Source organism: Neovison vison, chromosome X (genome assembly GCF_020171115.1).
Source record: "Neovison vison isolate M4711 chromosome X, ASM_NN_V1, whole genome shotgun sequence".
In the NCBI taxonomy this organism is placed as follows: domain Eukaryota; kingdom Metazoa; phylum Chordata; class Mammalia; order Carnivora; family Mustelidae; genus Neogale; species Neogale vison.
In genome coordinates, this window is record NC_058105.1 from 118,000,781 (window position 1) to 118,015,755 (window position 14,975).

Genomic DNA, 14,975 nt, shown 5'->3' on the forward strand with positions numbered 1-14,975 from the left:
CCAAACCCAAAATGAGATCAGAGCTCATTATACATTATTTATTATTTTTTCCACCTACTTTTGCTATGGCAGTTACCTTCCTTTATGTCCAGTTCCCTATAAAACACTTGCTGTTTGTGAAACCCCAAGAATACAATTACATAATCCAAGAGAAACTGGTTGTTTAATTGCAGTCACGTTTATTTGCAGTTTCTACACACACTTTCTAGGTAATCAAACTTTTCTGGTACATTTTTTTGAGAGGGGTTCACAATGAAACTGTCACCATTTTTACTAAAAATAAATACAAGACTTAAAGTGTTGCACAGCTCTAAAATATACAAAGGCTTGAATTGAATGTAAACGTTGAAAACATCTTACAAAAGAAACCATTTCTGCAACAATTTAAAAAGTTCATATTTACAAATATTACAAAAATACAAAATGGATGCAAGTCCATAAACCATTGTCTTTTTGGCCAGCACGAACTGGTTCTAGTACCAAAATAGTTACACTGTAACCTTCTTTATAGTTTTAAATCTTTGTCATGATCTAATTCTCTAAGTCTGCCATCTCTGCAGCAAATGTACTCACTCACTGACCTTTGGCAAGAGCAAACAGTGTGTTTTGTTTGCTACAACTAGTCCATGTCCTCTACTTAGCCAAAAACAAAAAAACCCCAAAACACAAAAAAACAAAAAGGAAAAAAATTTTCCCCCACACAACATAGACATGTTGCGTAAACATAAAAGAACAAAAAATTAGCATCAGTGCAAACAACAGAAGAAAAGTTTGGATTGATGTTTTTCACAATACCTAATGTGTGTACCCTGCTTCAAAACGGCAGTGATGTTGAGGACAGCCCTCTAATTCTTGGTCTTATATGCTATGTAATAAAGCCATGTAGAATATTCCAGATTAATAAGGAATTCCTTACTTTTTCTTTCCTTTTTTTTTTTTTTTACTCAGTTTGTTACTCAATACTCTTAACACAGTGAATTTAAAATCCATCATTACTTGGGTTTTTTTTTAAATCTATGAAATATAAAATAGAGAAACTCTGCTATAGATTTTTAGAGTAAACAAAATAAGTAAAACTATATTATAAGGGTTAGTTCTGTGATCATTACATATAGAAGGAATCTTATTGCCTCACAATTCAAGTCAGTATGTATTTTAAAAAATATATGGTACCATTACTTAAATTGATGTCAATAATAAAAAGGTGACATATTTATTAAAGCCAATTCATGTGTTTCCTATTCAAGATTTAGAATCACTTTAAAGCCCACATACCTTTCTTTACGCTTAAAAAACCCCTAACTACACAAAAGCCATACTGCAAACGAACTGCTTTTATGAAAATTACAAAAGATCACCTATTGTGACTGGAAATGATGGTTTCTTATCGCATTGGTCTAAAAACTTTCTTTTAAAATTTTGCCAACTGTACTTTTCAAAGCATGAGAAAAAGTTATTCATGTTCCCATGTGTCAAACCATGCTGGTTTTCTTGACTAATGGGTTCCAATGAGAAATGATGGTCCATTTTTTTCAAACCCCCAAACATTTTTCTTTTAATAAAAAGTGTAACACTTTGTAAATGTTCAAATGTACCCTTTACCAGGTAGCTTATCTATCCCAGCGCAAGCACCCACCCACACACACACACACACGCACACACATCCACACACGCACATTCTCCCTCCTCTACCCCACCACCCCCAGCACATATTTTACATACAAGGATGACAAATTAAGAAATACAATTTGATAGTGAAAACAAATAGTAGGAGACAGACATTTTTTTTCTTTACAAACAAAAACCCAACAGCAATCAGATTCTCTAATTCTCAATCTATAACACCTTAGAAAGTGTTTCTATTGAAAGACAGCATCCTCTTAGACCAGGCTTTCTCCTTCATATGGTATGAATTAAACCAAAGCCACAAACCCCCTTTCACACATCCTACTTTCCCAAATACCACTTGCATAAACTTAAAGCCAGCTGCTTATCAATTTCTTGGTAACTCTGGTCTGTTCTATCATTCTAATCACATTCTATTCTTTTATAGGCCATATCCCTTCTTAGTTCTCTCTACTTTCTACCTTGTCCCATTCAAAACATATTTTAAGTACATAGCTGCTTATATTTCTGACATATTTCAAACATTAGTATCAGTTCACGTTAAAATCAGAGGTGTAAGAATCATTTACAGATTTCAACTTGTAACTACTTTTTTTTTCAGTTTTAAGACAAGAAAATTCAAGTAATTTCAAGTAATTCAGCTTGTTTCCCTGCCTTCATTGTATCAGAGCACTTACCCTGACATTTCCTTTCCCACCCACCACCCTCCCCTTTTGCCATCAAGCAGATATAGTAAAATCAGACAAAAACTCATTTGTATGTAGCATTGTGAACCAGAGCTGTTCCCCATTCCCAGTTTAACAGTGAATATAAATAATGCCTATACACATACCTATTTCCCAACTATATTGTTCACAGTGTCATTTCTGTTACTTTTTTTTAGGTAGCATGAATCTCATCAGCACAGAGAGAAAGCTTCACTGAAAACTCATTGCAGGTACTTACTGATAAATCAATAGCTCTGTGGCATGCTTATGTTTTATTTTTGTTAGTTAAAGAAACTGGAGCTAATTACTAAACTGTTTAAGGAGTTTATAGTCATTAGATGATGACTGTTTATGTCCCCAGTAGCCTAATATAAAACATAACCTAAATTAACTATTGTTTTCCCTATTCATTCTCTTTAAAGCAATCCACTGAAAAATTAAAAAATCTAAAGACACTGTCAAATGTTCTTCAGGGCTTTGTGTTGAGAATGTTGATTTTTCTCATTGATTAAAAAAAATCAAAAGCATGCTTTTCATTCTGTCCAAATTACCACATGGCAAATCATAGCCATGTGTTACTATTCACTTGTTTGGTGCTGCAGTTTGTCACAAAAATGGCTAGGTCTGAATTCATTATTTTAAATTAATCACATTTCAGTATATGACCTCAAGATTTTCTTTATTTCACCAGTTTAAAATTCACAATTGAGGTTTATCTATCACTCAGAAAATCATATTGGTGGACATTTAAATATGGTATTTTATATGAAAATGGTATTCACAGAATACAGTTATCACACTTTATTTGTTGTGTTCTATAAACAGTTGGTGTGTGGTAGATAATTGGCCACATGTCCACTCGTCATTGATAAATCTATTTACACATTTTTATCAAAAATATGGTATTTACATGTGTGTAGTTCTTTCTTCTGAATTTTGCTTTAGTTCATTTTAATGTAAAAAAATACCAAACCTCCAGAGTAATTTCATCTTCTTAAGAATTATGACAGTGAGGGCTTTGTTTTCTGAATAGGCAGCTCTGGGAAAACTTTGTCTAGGTTTCATGAAAAGCAGACATTTTCAAATTCTGTATTATCAAAAGGAATGAGATTGGGTAAATCAAACTAAGCTAAAGAAAAATATGAAAGACAGTGCAGCTACTTAAAAATGTGGAAAATAATCAAGAAGGACCATCTTCCATTTCCCCAGCCAATATTTAGGAATTCGTTGGTAAGCGGTGATGGTACCCCACGGTGTGCTGACTTCTCCTCAGTCCTCTCTTCTGTTCCTACATCCTCATAAGACTAAGGGTTTTGGCCTTGGACAGCCAGCCTGGCCCGGGCCACCTATGTTGAGCTCTGGGAGGATCGGTCGTCATGTGGGCTCCCATCAGAATTTTCTGTCTCGCCCTCAGAGATGGCCTGCATGGGCGCATTGTACAGCCTGCAGCGGACGCTGTAGCGACTGCTGCTGGCCGCAGGGGGTGCTCGGGAGCGGCCAACCCTCGAGGAGGCCGAGGTGGCAAAGTTCTTTGAGGAAAACCCTTCCGCATTAACTCTCGGGGAGCAGGGAGAGAGTGGGGACAGGGCCTCGGCCCCGGGGGCCCCCTGATGAGCCTCATGGGTGCTTTGTGGGGACTCAGCTGTGAGCTCTCCAGGAGGTTTGGGCAGGATGGGACTCTTGAGGATCTCAGTAGCAGACATGCGGTAACTAGAATCCGAGCGACTTCCTTTCTTGAGGAGTAACAGCTTAAACTCTTCGTTGGACGTGTTGGACTTTTTGGCGTTTCGGTAGATGAGGCCCGGGGACCTCTGGCTGTTTGGGGTGGTCACGTTGCTGTTGGGCGAAGTACCAGAGCCAGCGCTGCTGCTGCTACTGCTGCCAAGAGAAGCCCTCGATTTGCTTCGAGCCGACATATCCCCGGAGTCTTTTCTTCCAAGGACTTTTCTCTTAGACCTTTCAAGAAAAGGAAAAACCTCAGTCCACACACATTTTTCTGAAACTGGAAGTGTTAAGTCACATTCATGCATTGTCCTTGAAGAGCAGTTTGGTGTGCCCCGTCTGATTGGCTAGGTGGCATTAGGACACGGGAGGTGAGGAGGGAGATCCATTCCCTGCCCTTATAGCACTCACGGCCCGAGGGAAGTTCTCCAATAACCAGTGCACCGAAATTAGGTTCTGTACATGACCATCTCACACAACGACTCATGTGGAGGCTGGAGCTAAGAGAGGAGGACTTACTGGGATGTTTTACAAGAGCACGAGAAGATACTGCTGTCTGACTTCCGGTTAGAGCGTAGGCAGAGAAGAACTGTAGCTTTCTCGTATTAAATCTGTCTCCGCATTACATAGTAAATGCTCTGATGTGTGGGGTCAGCTTCCAGTGAGTACCAGAAGAGCAAAGCGGATAGAGCTGTGGATGGGACAGGATTAGCCGTAGGTTGATGGTGGAGAGGCTTGGGTAACGGATATGTGTGTCTGGGGAGGTATGTTATACTATTCTGTCAACTTTTTAAATTTCTCCCTATACAAAAAATTCTTCCATGACTTTTTAAATCAATCAATCCATTTTTGGCTGTAAAGACAATTTTCTGTAGCTGCTTAGTAACAGCAGTGTTATCACTCAGTAAATCAACTTTCTGTGAGAAGCTAAAAACCTAGACTGCCTCTGGAGCTCTTAAAGCTCTCTATATTGTAAACCTCGAGAAAACAAGATAAAAAAAAGTGTCATACACACACACACACACACACACACACACGCAAAAAGGCAAGGTCATTTTTGTCACTGTGCTACACATAAATAAGTCCTATACAAATGCAAATCTAAGAATACCAAACATAGGGATCCACCATCATATTATTTCTTTTGATAAGTACATCGGTGTAAACTTAGTGAATCTTTGCATGATTCAGTATGCTCATAAATATTGGCAGCATGCTCTTTCACCAACCTAAAAATCCGTAGAGTAGAGAAAATTTCAGCTTTGCAGTTGGAGACCAGCCTCATTTTGGTTCACCGAAACCTTTGTGGTTAGATCACATAGGCCAGTGTCTGGCACTCCAGTAAGGTAGGAATTCCAAACTAGCATTTGCTTTTAACATCTACCATATTCTAGACACTAAAATGTTATTTTAGCATCAAAATTGAATATGTGAGTATAGGTATTTCCACTAACAGTCAGGGAATGGGTAGAGAGGTTTTAACTGACAAGACTGGATACGAAGTGGCAGCACTGAGATTCAATTCCAGATGATTCTGACTCCACTACTTAGGTTCTGTCCACCAATCCAGATACTGACATTTGGTCCCTTGGGGTAAGGACTTGACTCTTTAGCATTTTAGTAACTTGTCCTAAGATAAAGTGGGGTGTGGGAAGTATAATTGGATCTTAGACTACACACAGAGCAAAGAAAAAAGTAAACTGATTCTTCACTCTCTGAGTGGCGAGGTGTGCCTGGTAAGGTATGTACACACAGAAAGGGTTTCTCATGGAGTCTTTTTTAAAAAAAGCTGTTGAAGAGCTGTGCTCCTTCTTTATGGGAAAATCACATCAACAGAAAATGAAAGTTCCCTTTAAAAGTAGAATTGCAGGGCGCCTGGGTGGCTCAGTTGGTTAAACAGTTGTTGAACCTGGCTTGGTTGATGACCTCAGGGTCCTGGGATCGAGCCCTGTGTTGGGCTTCCCGCTCAGCAGGGGGTCTGCTTCTCCTTCTCTCTCTGCTCCTCCCTCTGCTCCTTCTCTCTCCCTCTCTCACTCAAATAGATAAATAAATAGATCTAAAAAGAAAAAAAAATTGCATTCCAGGAAAAATGGCAAACTTCTTGCAAAAAACTTGCTTCAAAAAAGTATAACTTCAGGGGTGCCTGGGTGGTTCAGTTGGTTAACCATCTGCCTTCAACTCAGGCCATGATCCCAGCGTTTCCCTGCTCAGTGGGAGTCTGCTTCTCCCTCTCCCTTTGCCCCTGCCCATATGCACACGTGCTCTCCGTCTGTCTCTTGCTCTCTCAAATGAATAAATAAAATCTTTTTTAAAAAGTATAACTTCGTAAGGTAGAAAAGGCAGTTTGCAAGTTGTGTCCCTTGGGAATCCCATGTAGGTCCAAGGCCCAGTGGAAGAAGGTAGTCGTGGTTGTGAAAGGAGCAGGCACAGCACGGTTGGCTAGCTCAGTCCAGTCTGGGTTCGCCTCTGGGCGAGTTCCTGCTCTGTTTGTCAGTCACACACTGCAAGGAGGATGTACTCTTGCAGACATGGCCCTTGATCGCAGGGGGCAGGGGGCAGGTGAGAGAATGTGAGTGGGCAGCCTGGACACAACAGTGTCCTGCAAAAACAGCGCAGAGGACATCCTCTGTTTGTGGGATTTGGAGTACTAATTTTAGAGAGGACCAGTGTTATTAAAGAAGTTTAAGTTTTAGGACGGGCAGGGGGAGCCCTGAAACGGGCAGGTTCCTACACTGTCTTGTCTCAAACTTGGGCTCTGACTGTTCAGTGAAGCAGCTTGCATCTCTGCTAGTGGAGGATTACGGCTGTGAGCAGATTTTTTTTTCCTTTGGTTCAAGAAATTATTTCCGTCAGAGGTTACAACAGACTCTGAACTTTCACTCTAAGTTACTTAACCAAAAATTGTTTTCAAACGGAAATTTGTTCCAGGATGCCTTTCCTGTGGGAAACCCCCGTCCCTTCCGCAGTTCTTACGGAAGGCCCTCAGGTGAGGTTGAGCTACATAGAAAGGCTCACGTTCCCTAACGGAAATATAAGTCTATCAGTTCGATTTGGGAAACAAGGTTTGTTTGTTTGTTTGTTTTTGCTTTTTTGCTGAACGCACCCCAAGTACCCAAGGCTTTCCCGCATTTGCATTTGATGGGACCCACGGAAAGAAGTGAAACGTTTGGTATTAATTGCCTCACCTGTGAATGACTGCAAACAAATCCTCAGTTGTACGAGGTTTGTTTGGAGACACGAACACACCTTCTGCTTCAGCCTGAGAGTCTTCACTAAGCGGTGAAATCATAGAGTCATCACTCGGTGACGATTCTTAAATGGAGAACAAAAGCATCTTTAGGAAGAAGTTAGCAGGCACACCGCTGCCTTGCACTGGCTTGCGGCAGCAACAATCAACAGATACCTTACTGCTGTTTTTAAGAAGAGAGATTATCGGGGTGCCTGGGGGGCTCAGTGGGTTATAGCCTCTGCCTTTGGCTCAGGTCATGATCTTGGGGTCGTGGGATCAAGCCCTGCATCAGGCTCTCTGCTCAGCGGGGAGCCTACTTCCCCCCCCCTCTCTGTCTACTTGTGATCGCTCTCTCTCTGTCAAATAAATAAATAAAATATTTAAAAAAAAGAAGAAGAGAGATTATCTGTCGCATCTCAGTCAGTCCCTCAAAAACAAAAACTGTTATCTCACTCGTTTTAATAAGTGGGAAAAAAAGGGGGAGAGGAGGGAAACTGACACCCAGGGCTGCACTGTGTTTCGGGGAACATAAGAAAAAAAATGTAGTGAAGTGCCGTGAGACACTTCTCTACTTATGACAAAGCCATCAACAACTGACCTTTCAGTGAAACCTCATCCACGCTTCCTTGGGTCTCCTCTGCTTCGCTGTTGTCAGAGGCACTTTTGGCGGAAACACCTGAAGCGGTATTTTCCTGCTCAGAACATTTTTCAGGGCATGAATTTGCAGTTGATAGCTCCGCTTCACAGCTGGTATTCCCAGGCACTTTGTCATGGGGGCGGCTCATCCCAGGTTGAGGCTTGAGTGGATTGCTTATGTCTGTGGGTCTGGTTGGCGAGTCTGACTGAGCCGCGAGTGCATCGAGAGACTCGGGGTACGCAGCTTCCTCCCAATCTGCAGAGGATGGCTTCTGCACCTGTGCCAGGGCCCCGTCTGGACCCGCTCCGTATTGTCGTACTTTGCCATCCAGCTCATTTGGGCGGGCACCAGAGACCCTCTGAAATCCCTCAGTGGGAAAGTCAAAATTCTTACTCGCCATATTTTCCGGAACAGGCTCATTCTCCATATGTTTTTGGTCTTTTGTGACGCTCGAATCTAGAAGATTGCTACCAGCTGAGGTCACCGTTTCTGGGTCACAATGGTTCTTTACATCAAAAGTACGTTTTTTCTCTAACTGTAGTTTATCTGGTCCCATCTCGACTGCAGAGGAGTCTAAGAAGGACAGTATGGTGTCTTCAGCGGAGTACTGACGTGATACTGATTTCTTAGCCACATGTGGCTTGATCTTACCTGGAGACAGGGCAGCCATTGCAAGAGCGCTATCCTCTAAGTAGGGAAGATCTGTATTGTTGCCCTCTTTCTGCTTCACTTCTTCAGACTTGCTGATGGACCTCAGGTTAACAGATTTCAGGACTGTTGGTGTAATCGCAAGGGACGGTGGAGGGTTGGCCCGCAGTGTTTCTCCTACTGGGTTCTGCTTACTATGAGCAAAAACATGCAGTGGGTGACGGTGGTGGAGTGGTTTATTCAAGACACTATGAAGAGCACTTAGGTCAAGATGGGTAGGAGGTATAATTGGAAGTTCAAGGTCTTTACTCAGTGACAGAGCTCCATCTTTTAAAGAGGGTTGCTGTAGTGAGGATTTCCTTTCTGGGACTTTCGGTTTTCTTTTGCTACCTCCAGGAGACAGCGGGCCAGAAAAGAAAGCTGTAGGGAAAGAGGAAGTTGGTGTTTCAGACTGGCTTGAGTAGCCACTTGATGGAGATGCCAAGCCGGCCAGCTTTTCTGGTGAGGCCAATTTAAACTCATTGTCAACAGAAGGAAGGGATGGGGTGGTCGCTCTTGATTCTGACTGGGATGTTTGGGATTCAGAGCTCTCTGGAGATTTGATGCATTCAATAACTGTGGTACCCGTAGCAGTGCTGGAATTAGATAAAGATCTGTAAGGATCATTTGTTTTCAAGTCATTCAGAAGCCAGAGATCTGCATAGTGAGCTGATTCAGCACCTTCATCTTTGAATGGCGGAATATCTGGAGTGTCTAACTGAGGCTCCTTAATACCATGCTCACTCTGGTTCATCCAAGAAGATTCTTGCTTGGTGGGAAGGTTGGCATTTTCCATTCGAGAAGGTGTGTTGGAGAAATCAAGAGGCAGCTTCATTTCCCTGGAACTGTGAGGCAGGAGCTGGCCACTGCTTATCTTTGGTTCTTTCTTCTCAGAAATGTCTGCATTTCCATCGGACTTCCTCAGTGATGAACTACGTTTAGGTGGGGTCGGCTTTGCCTTTGGTTTTCTGAAAGAGATGCTTGGTCTCCCCTGCCTCCTGTGGTCTAAGTAGTCCTGCCAGGCACAGTCGGGAAAAGTAGGAGGAACCCCAATGCCCTGGCCATTCTCTGGGCCCAGGGCTGCATAGTGACAGACGTAACTCTTACTGCCTTTGAGACCACAGTCAAAGTGCATGGAAGTGTAGTATCCTTCTGTATCCACTGAGAAGTGAGAGCTAGTGTCTGCTTTGTCTGATGGAGACTTTTCCAGAAAGCTGTCATAAGTGGCCATGCTTGTGAAGCTTGCGCAGCCCAGGCTGTCTGCCTTGGGGCGCTCAGGACTAAAATCCTCGCGGCAGGAGGCATCGTGATGGTGGTGTAGGTAGTTCCACTCACTGTCACTGGTGTTGCTGTTGTTGGGGTCATCCAGCAGATCTGCCACAGTGGACGTAAAGGAGTTTGCCCGGTGGCCTCTCACTTTATCCAGGTGGTCGTTGTACTGCTCTGTCACGAAGACGTTGGCATCCTCATTAGCATGAGGGGCCGTGTTGAGTGACAACTCCGAGTCACAGTGTGAAGAGCCAGTTAGGGGAGGAGAAGCCGCAGGAGGGATTGTCTCTGAGGTCTGTGAGGGGCATGTGGAGCTGCTCCCACTCCAGTTGCCACTGGATGACTGGTGGTCATCTTTCTGGTCCATGTGACTGCTGAGGAGGACGCCAGCTGTGGAGATGCAGTGGATGGGGCTCCCAAAGGTGTCTGAGTTGGAGGAGATGTCACAGCTGCCAGAGTCGGCAGCCACTCGGGACAGGCGTGACCTCCCTCTCTCATTTAACTTGTGCTGAGGGCTGTGAAGATGTTGAGAACAAGCCAGGCCCAGAGCAGGCTGGTGTTCCTGTGCACTTGGGCTGCTGGGGGCCTCACTGCAATCATTTGACGATCTTTCTCGGTCGCCCATGAAGGGCTCCCCCTCTTCATATGCTGAGGGTTTAGCACCAACTTTGGGCTCAGCATCCCCACCTCTGTTGCCCTCCCGGGGAAGGCTCCGAGATCTTGTACGGCTGCTCACTGCAGTGGTAAACATGGTGTCGCCTTTGTCTGCCAATGCTGAGATGTTGCCAGCGGAGTGAGAAAGGGATGCTGCGATGCTTTGACCCCTTTGAGCTCTGATTCTCCTTCTGGATGGAGCAGCAATCAGAATATCTTCAGTTTGGCACTCGGAGTCCCTGGTTCCAGACCTCCTATTCACAGTGTTGGAAGGGTCTGGATTTGTGTGCACGATCACATTCCTTTCCCTGGCCACAGGGGATTCGTCAGAATCTAGGGCACATGGAAAGCATAGTGAGATATTTCATACATCAGCAGACTAACAGACATTCTGAGAGATATCCACAAATCTGGTGGTAGCATGTTGGGTCTTTGAGGGAAAAAAAAATCAGTGTATAAAATTAGGAGAAAGTTAAAATGCTTTAGGGAATCTGTCCCTTTGCTGCTCTGTCTCTGTCTCTACACACACACACATATCCATAGGTGCACGTGCGTGTGTGAGTGTGTGCGTGGATAGTAAGAGAAGATGTTTTTAGATCTTCTGTGAATTTTTTCTCTTCACTATCAGATTACTTTGCCCCAATAAGTGACTACTGTTTTTTTAAATTAAAGTGCATTTTGTCTTCTTGGCCACTATTCTTTTTTATTTTGTAATTTATGCTCAGGCCACTATTCTTTTTTATTTTGTAATATATGCTCAGCAAAATGAAACTTAAAACTCATTATAAGTAATGAAAGAGATGCTATAGTAATAGTAATAATAATAAGAATAAGAAAACAGGAAGAGATTTCTAAACACATGGAACAGAAAAAAATGGGAAAATAGTCATATAAAGGGTCATATGTTATCAATATTCAATATTTAATTGAATATGCTTCAAATTTACCTTTTTAAAATAATTAATGCCATAAAAGTATATCTGTCTTTAAGTAAAGGTATAATTTTCTAAAAATAATCTTTCATTGAATCTTGTTACTTTTTTTTCCATCTTAATAAAACTTTAAAAAATTACTTACTTCCATCTTAATAAAACTTTAAAAAATTTCCAAAATATTACATTTCAGCCATAAGACCTGAACATGTATACCTAAATCCCTAAAGTTAAATCTTCACAGTCAAGAACAGAGATTCACAAGTCATACCACCCGGCCTGCTGAACACAGAACAAGTACATGCCATTTCAAAACCTTTACAAGTTACAACACTATCTTTAAGGAAGCTGATGAAAAGGCCAGCTTCCATTTCATCTCCTTCTAATTGACACCCAACAGAATGTTAACCATTAACAGTTTATACTACACCTATTTCTTGTTGGACTCTTCTGGGGATACCCGAGATGGTTTTCCTCCTCCTCAGTTTTCGTCTCCGCTGTAGTACGGATTGTGAATGAACAAGGGAGCAGCGTATACTAGCCTCTCTGTCAAAACCAACTCCTGCAACCCACAAATAGGTCTCATTAGCCTTTAGAAATGGCAAACAAATTTTCATTTGCTTGGAACACAGTGATATTTATTGATTGGAAGTAAAGGAAGAGTTTGGATTAAGCCTGTGAATAAATATAAGGGAGCCCTTATTCAGCTCCTATTTAAATTACTCTGCAGTACATTAAGCTTTACTTCTAAATGCAGCTCTGCACGACAGCTTGCAGTGCCAAGAGTAACAAGCAAAGAAGGAAAATCAAAAGAAAGAGGAGAGAAAAATAACATCAAAGAATCACTCTCACACAGAAACAGCTCCTGAAGGACTTACAGCCTTTAGTTACTACTATCTACCGGTCTATTTCTGGGCTCTCTGAAGCTGTCTTTGCATAGTAGATCCAGAGCCAAGATGTTAACCTGAATTAGTTCAGCTAACATATCCTGACCGTTCTTCATTAAAAACATCTTTGTGAGGTTTTTTTCTCTCTCCATTACACCCCAACCCACAACACAGCACAACACAACACAACACTCACACACACACAGTCTCTCTCTCTCTCTCTCTCTCCCCCGTGAAGAGAAAACAGCCTAGAGATTTGTTTTTAAATGAACATGTAACTCTTTCTACTTTCTTCTGCTGACTCAGTTGGACACTTCTTGGTATGGCACCAGTGTCTTATCAATATAAAATAAAAATACAAGGCAGTCCTCAGTTCTCTACTTAAGTGGATCTACCTTCACTATCAGCTATGAATGAAGCTGGAATTCCCAGTCTTTACAATGCGTGTCTGTTTGCTTTTATAAATATGGGGGCCAAACCATGATGCTTGCTTGTTTCTCTCTCCATAATCACATTATTGATACACTACATGCAGTCTTATCAAAACTAGAATGGCGAGGAAGGAGGTGAGGAACCCACACCCCTGTCTGGCACAGGCATGTGCCATGGATTTTTCAGATTGAGCTTTGCCTCAAAATCAGGATGCCAAAAGTGCATTGGAATCTGGTTGCCTTATCTATCCTGATTGTTATACACAGAATAGGTTGGCGTGTTAAAACCTTGACTTAGCTATAAAACGAAGCAATTTGAGTTCTGCTTAGCATCAGAGTGACAACAGTTTCTAGAATTCACGTTAAAAAGATCTGTGAGATATCACATGATGAATAATTATAATATTATTGGAGAATTCATACTAATGGAATTTTCCTTTATTAGCTCCAACCAAAAATTAAGATCTTTCATTCTACTCATAATAATTACAGAACACATGGCATACAGACACACTTTATGTTATATGGACAAAATTAGCTTTCTCATTAAAGCTCTTGAAATCAACATATAATCTGGGCTTTAGTCTGAGAGTTCCTGAAATAAAGCAGAAGGAAAGATCTTCCCTTTTCCTGAATCACAAGACCCATAATCAAAGAACTAAATTTGAAGACAAAATTTACTTACAGTGCTGTGAAGAAAGCAGGTGCTGCTTATAATCAAATGTTCCCAGAAGGGAAAGTTAGTTTAAGAGGATGCCAAAATGATACATTTTGACATCTACCAACCCCAGCCCATTTAGATTATGGAGATCAGATAAAGTATGCATCCTTAGAATAATTTCTTCTGCAAGTTGAGTAGGTCATCAGGAAAACTTCTCCTAGCTCATAACCAGCTGATCAACCAGAACTCCTGTTTTTCAGGAAGGAAATAATATCTATACCAGATATCTGGTCATCATTTGCTCCCCACTGTATGTGAGAGAAATCTGAGTGGAATTAATAATAGCCATGTCCAAAATGCATCTCGAGTGACATGCCGTCGTTAGTCACATGGTACCAGGATAAAAGTAATAACATGGCCATTGTGACATTTTCAATATACAAATAAATTAAAACATAACTATCAGAGCTGTTTAAAGAAAGCTCAATGGATAGATTATTTTCTGTGTATCTTTGAAAGTGAAAATATTTCATAACATTATTCCACTTGCAGCTAAGATTAGTAGATCGTTTCCTGGCATCTACGGTCACTACAGATAAACTTTTCAAGAAAAGTCTGGACAGGCTTGCGTTCAACCTAGGCTAACATTTAAACCCTCAGTACACAAGAAGAGGAAGGCAGAGAGGAATGTAAGCCAGGCTGGCTAGATTAGAATAGAATTCAGCTTTCATCTTTGAATCTGCATATTTTTAGGTCAGAAATTGCCAAAATCAATGCGGAAATCTAAACGGTCTTTGAAACAAGCCTACCTTCATCCAAAGAAGCCTGAAAACAGATTTTATAGTTGGTCTACAGGATCATTACTTGGCAGTTTGAGAGACCTGGGGTTTGCTGTTTTCTTTTTTGCTGTGCCATGCATCATTATCATATGACTAATCACTGCCGCTTTCTCCATTATTTCAGTCGGCTATGACCAAAGAGCTATTTGGTGACTTTTTTCAAAAAGAAACTGTCCATCATTTACATAACAAGCGGCCTAGCAGAACATATGCAAATGGATGTTCAAAACCTGACAAAAGCATATTGAACATCTTCTGGGTTGTATTTTGATGAAAAAGGTATTGCTTGTTTACAAAGCGGTATTCTTAACTGGCCCGCCCAGCAGCGCAGGTTTTGAACATATTTAAAACACAGAATATTGTGACCCGACTGCCCATAAGAAAAGAACAGAACGGTACCAGTGACATTGATGGGAATAATGCAAGAAGAAATCACTTGGGCGTCTTGTTTCATCTTTTCCTCTGGTGTTGGGAGAGGCAGTGCTTTGCTCCAGTTGGTCTGCTTGTCCAGTGTCGAGGGGATATTGTGTACTGGGTTTTTTGGCCTCTGCCCTAACATGACATCTGTATCTTCATCCTCCGGGGGATGGGACTGCAAATGAAGTACATTCAGACTTAGCCAGCATGGTTTATATGCAAGCAACATATCAAGGAATTTCACAGTTAAGAACAGTGAGGTCAGAAATAAGCTTTT

The 14,975-nt window shown here is 41.6% G+C and overlaps 1 protein-coding gene across 2 annotated transcripts in view; it reads right to left on the reverse strand.

The window, feature by feature from the left end:
* Window positions 1-165: 165 nt before the first annotated feature.
* NHS (NHS actin remodeling regulator) overlaps window positions 166-14,975 on the reverse strand; it is a 332,643-nt gene continuing 317,833 nt past the window's right edge. For both annotated transcript variants that reach the window (XM_044235812.1, XM_044235813.1), the window contains exons 5-9: window positions 14,681-14,873; window positions 11,894-12,025; window positions 7,883-10,864; window positions 7,241-7,367; window positions 166-4,289 (exon numbers count right to left, since the gene is read on the reverse strand). In XM_044235812.1, the coding sequence (XP_044091747.1) occupies window positions 3,680-4,289; window positions 7,241-7,367; window positions 7,883-10,864; window positions 11,894-12,025; window positions 14,681-14,873 (4,044 nt within the window). In that variant the 3' untranslated portion in view covers window positions 166-3,679. The remainder of the gene's footprint in view (window positions 4,290-7,240; window positions 7,368-7,882; window positions 10,865-11,893; window positions 12,026-14,680; window positions 14,874-14,975) is intronic.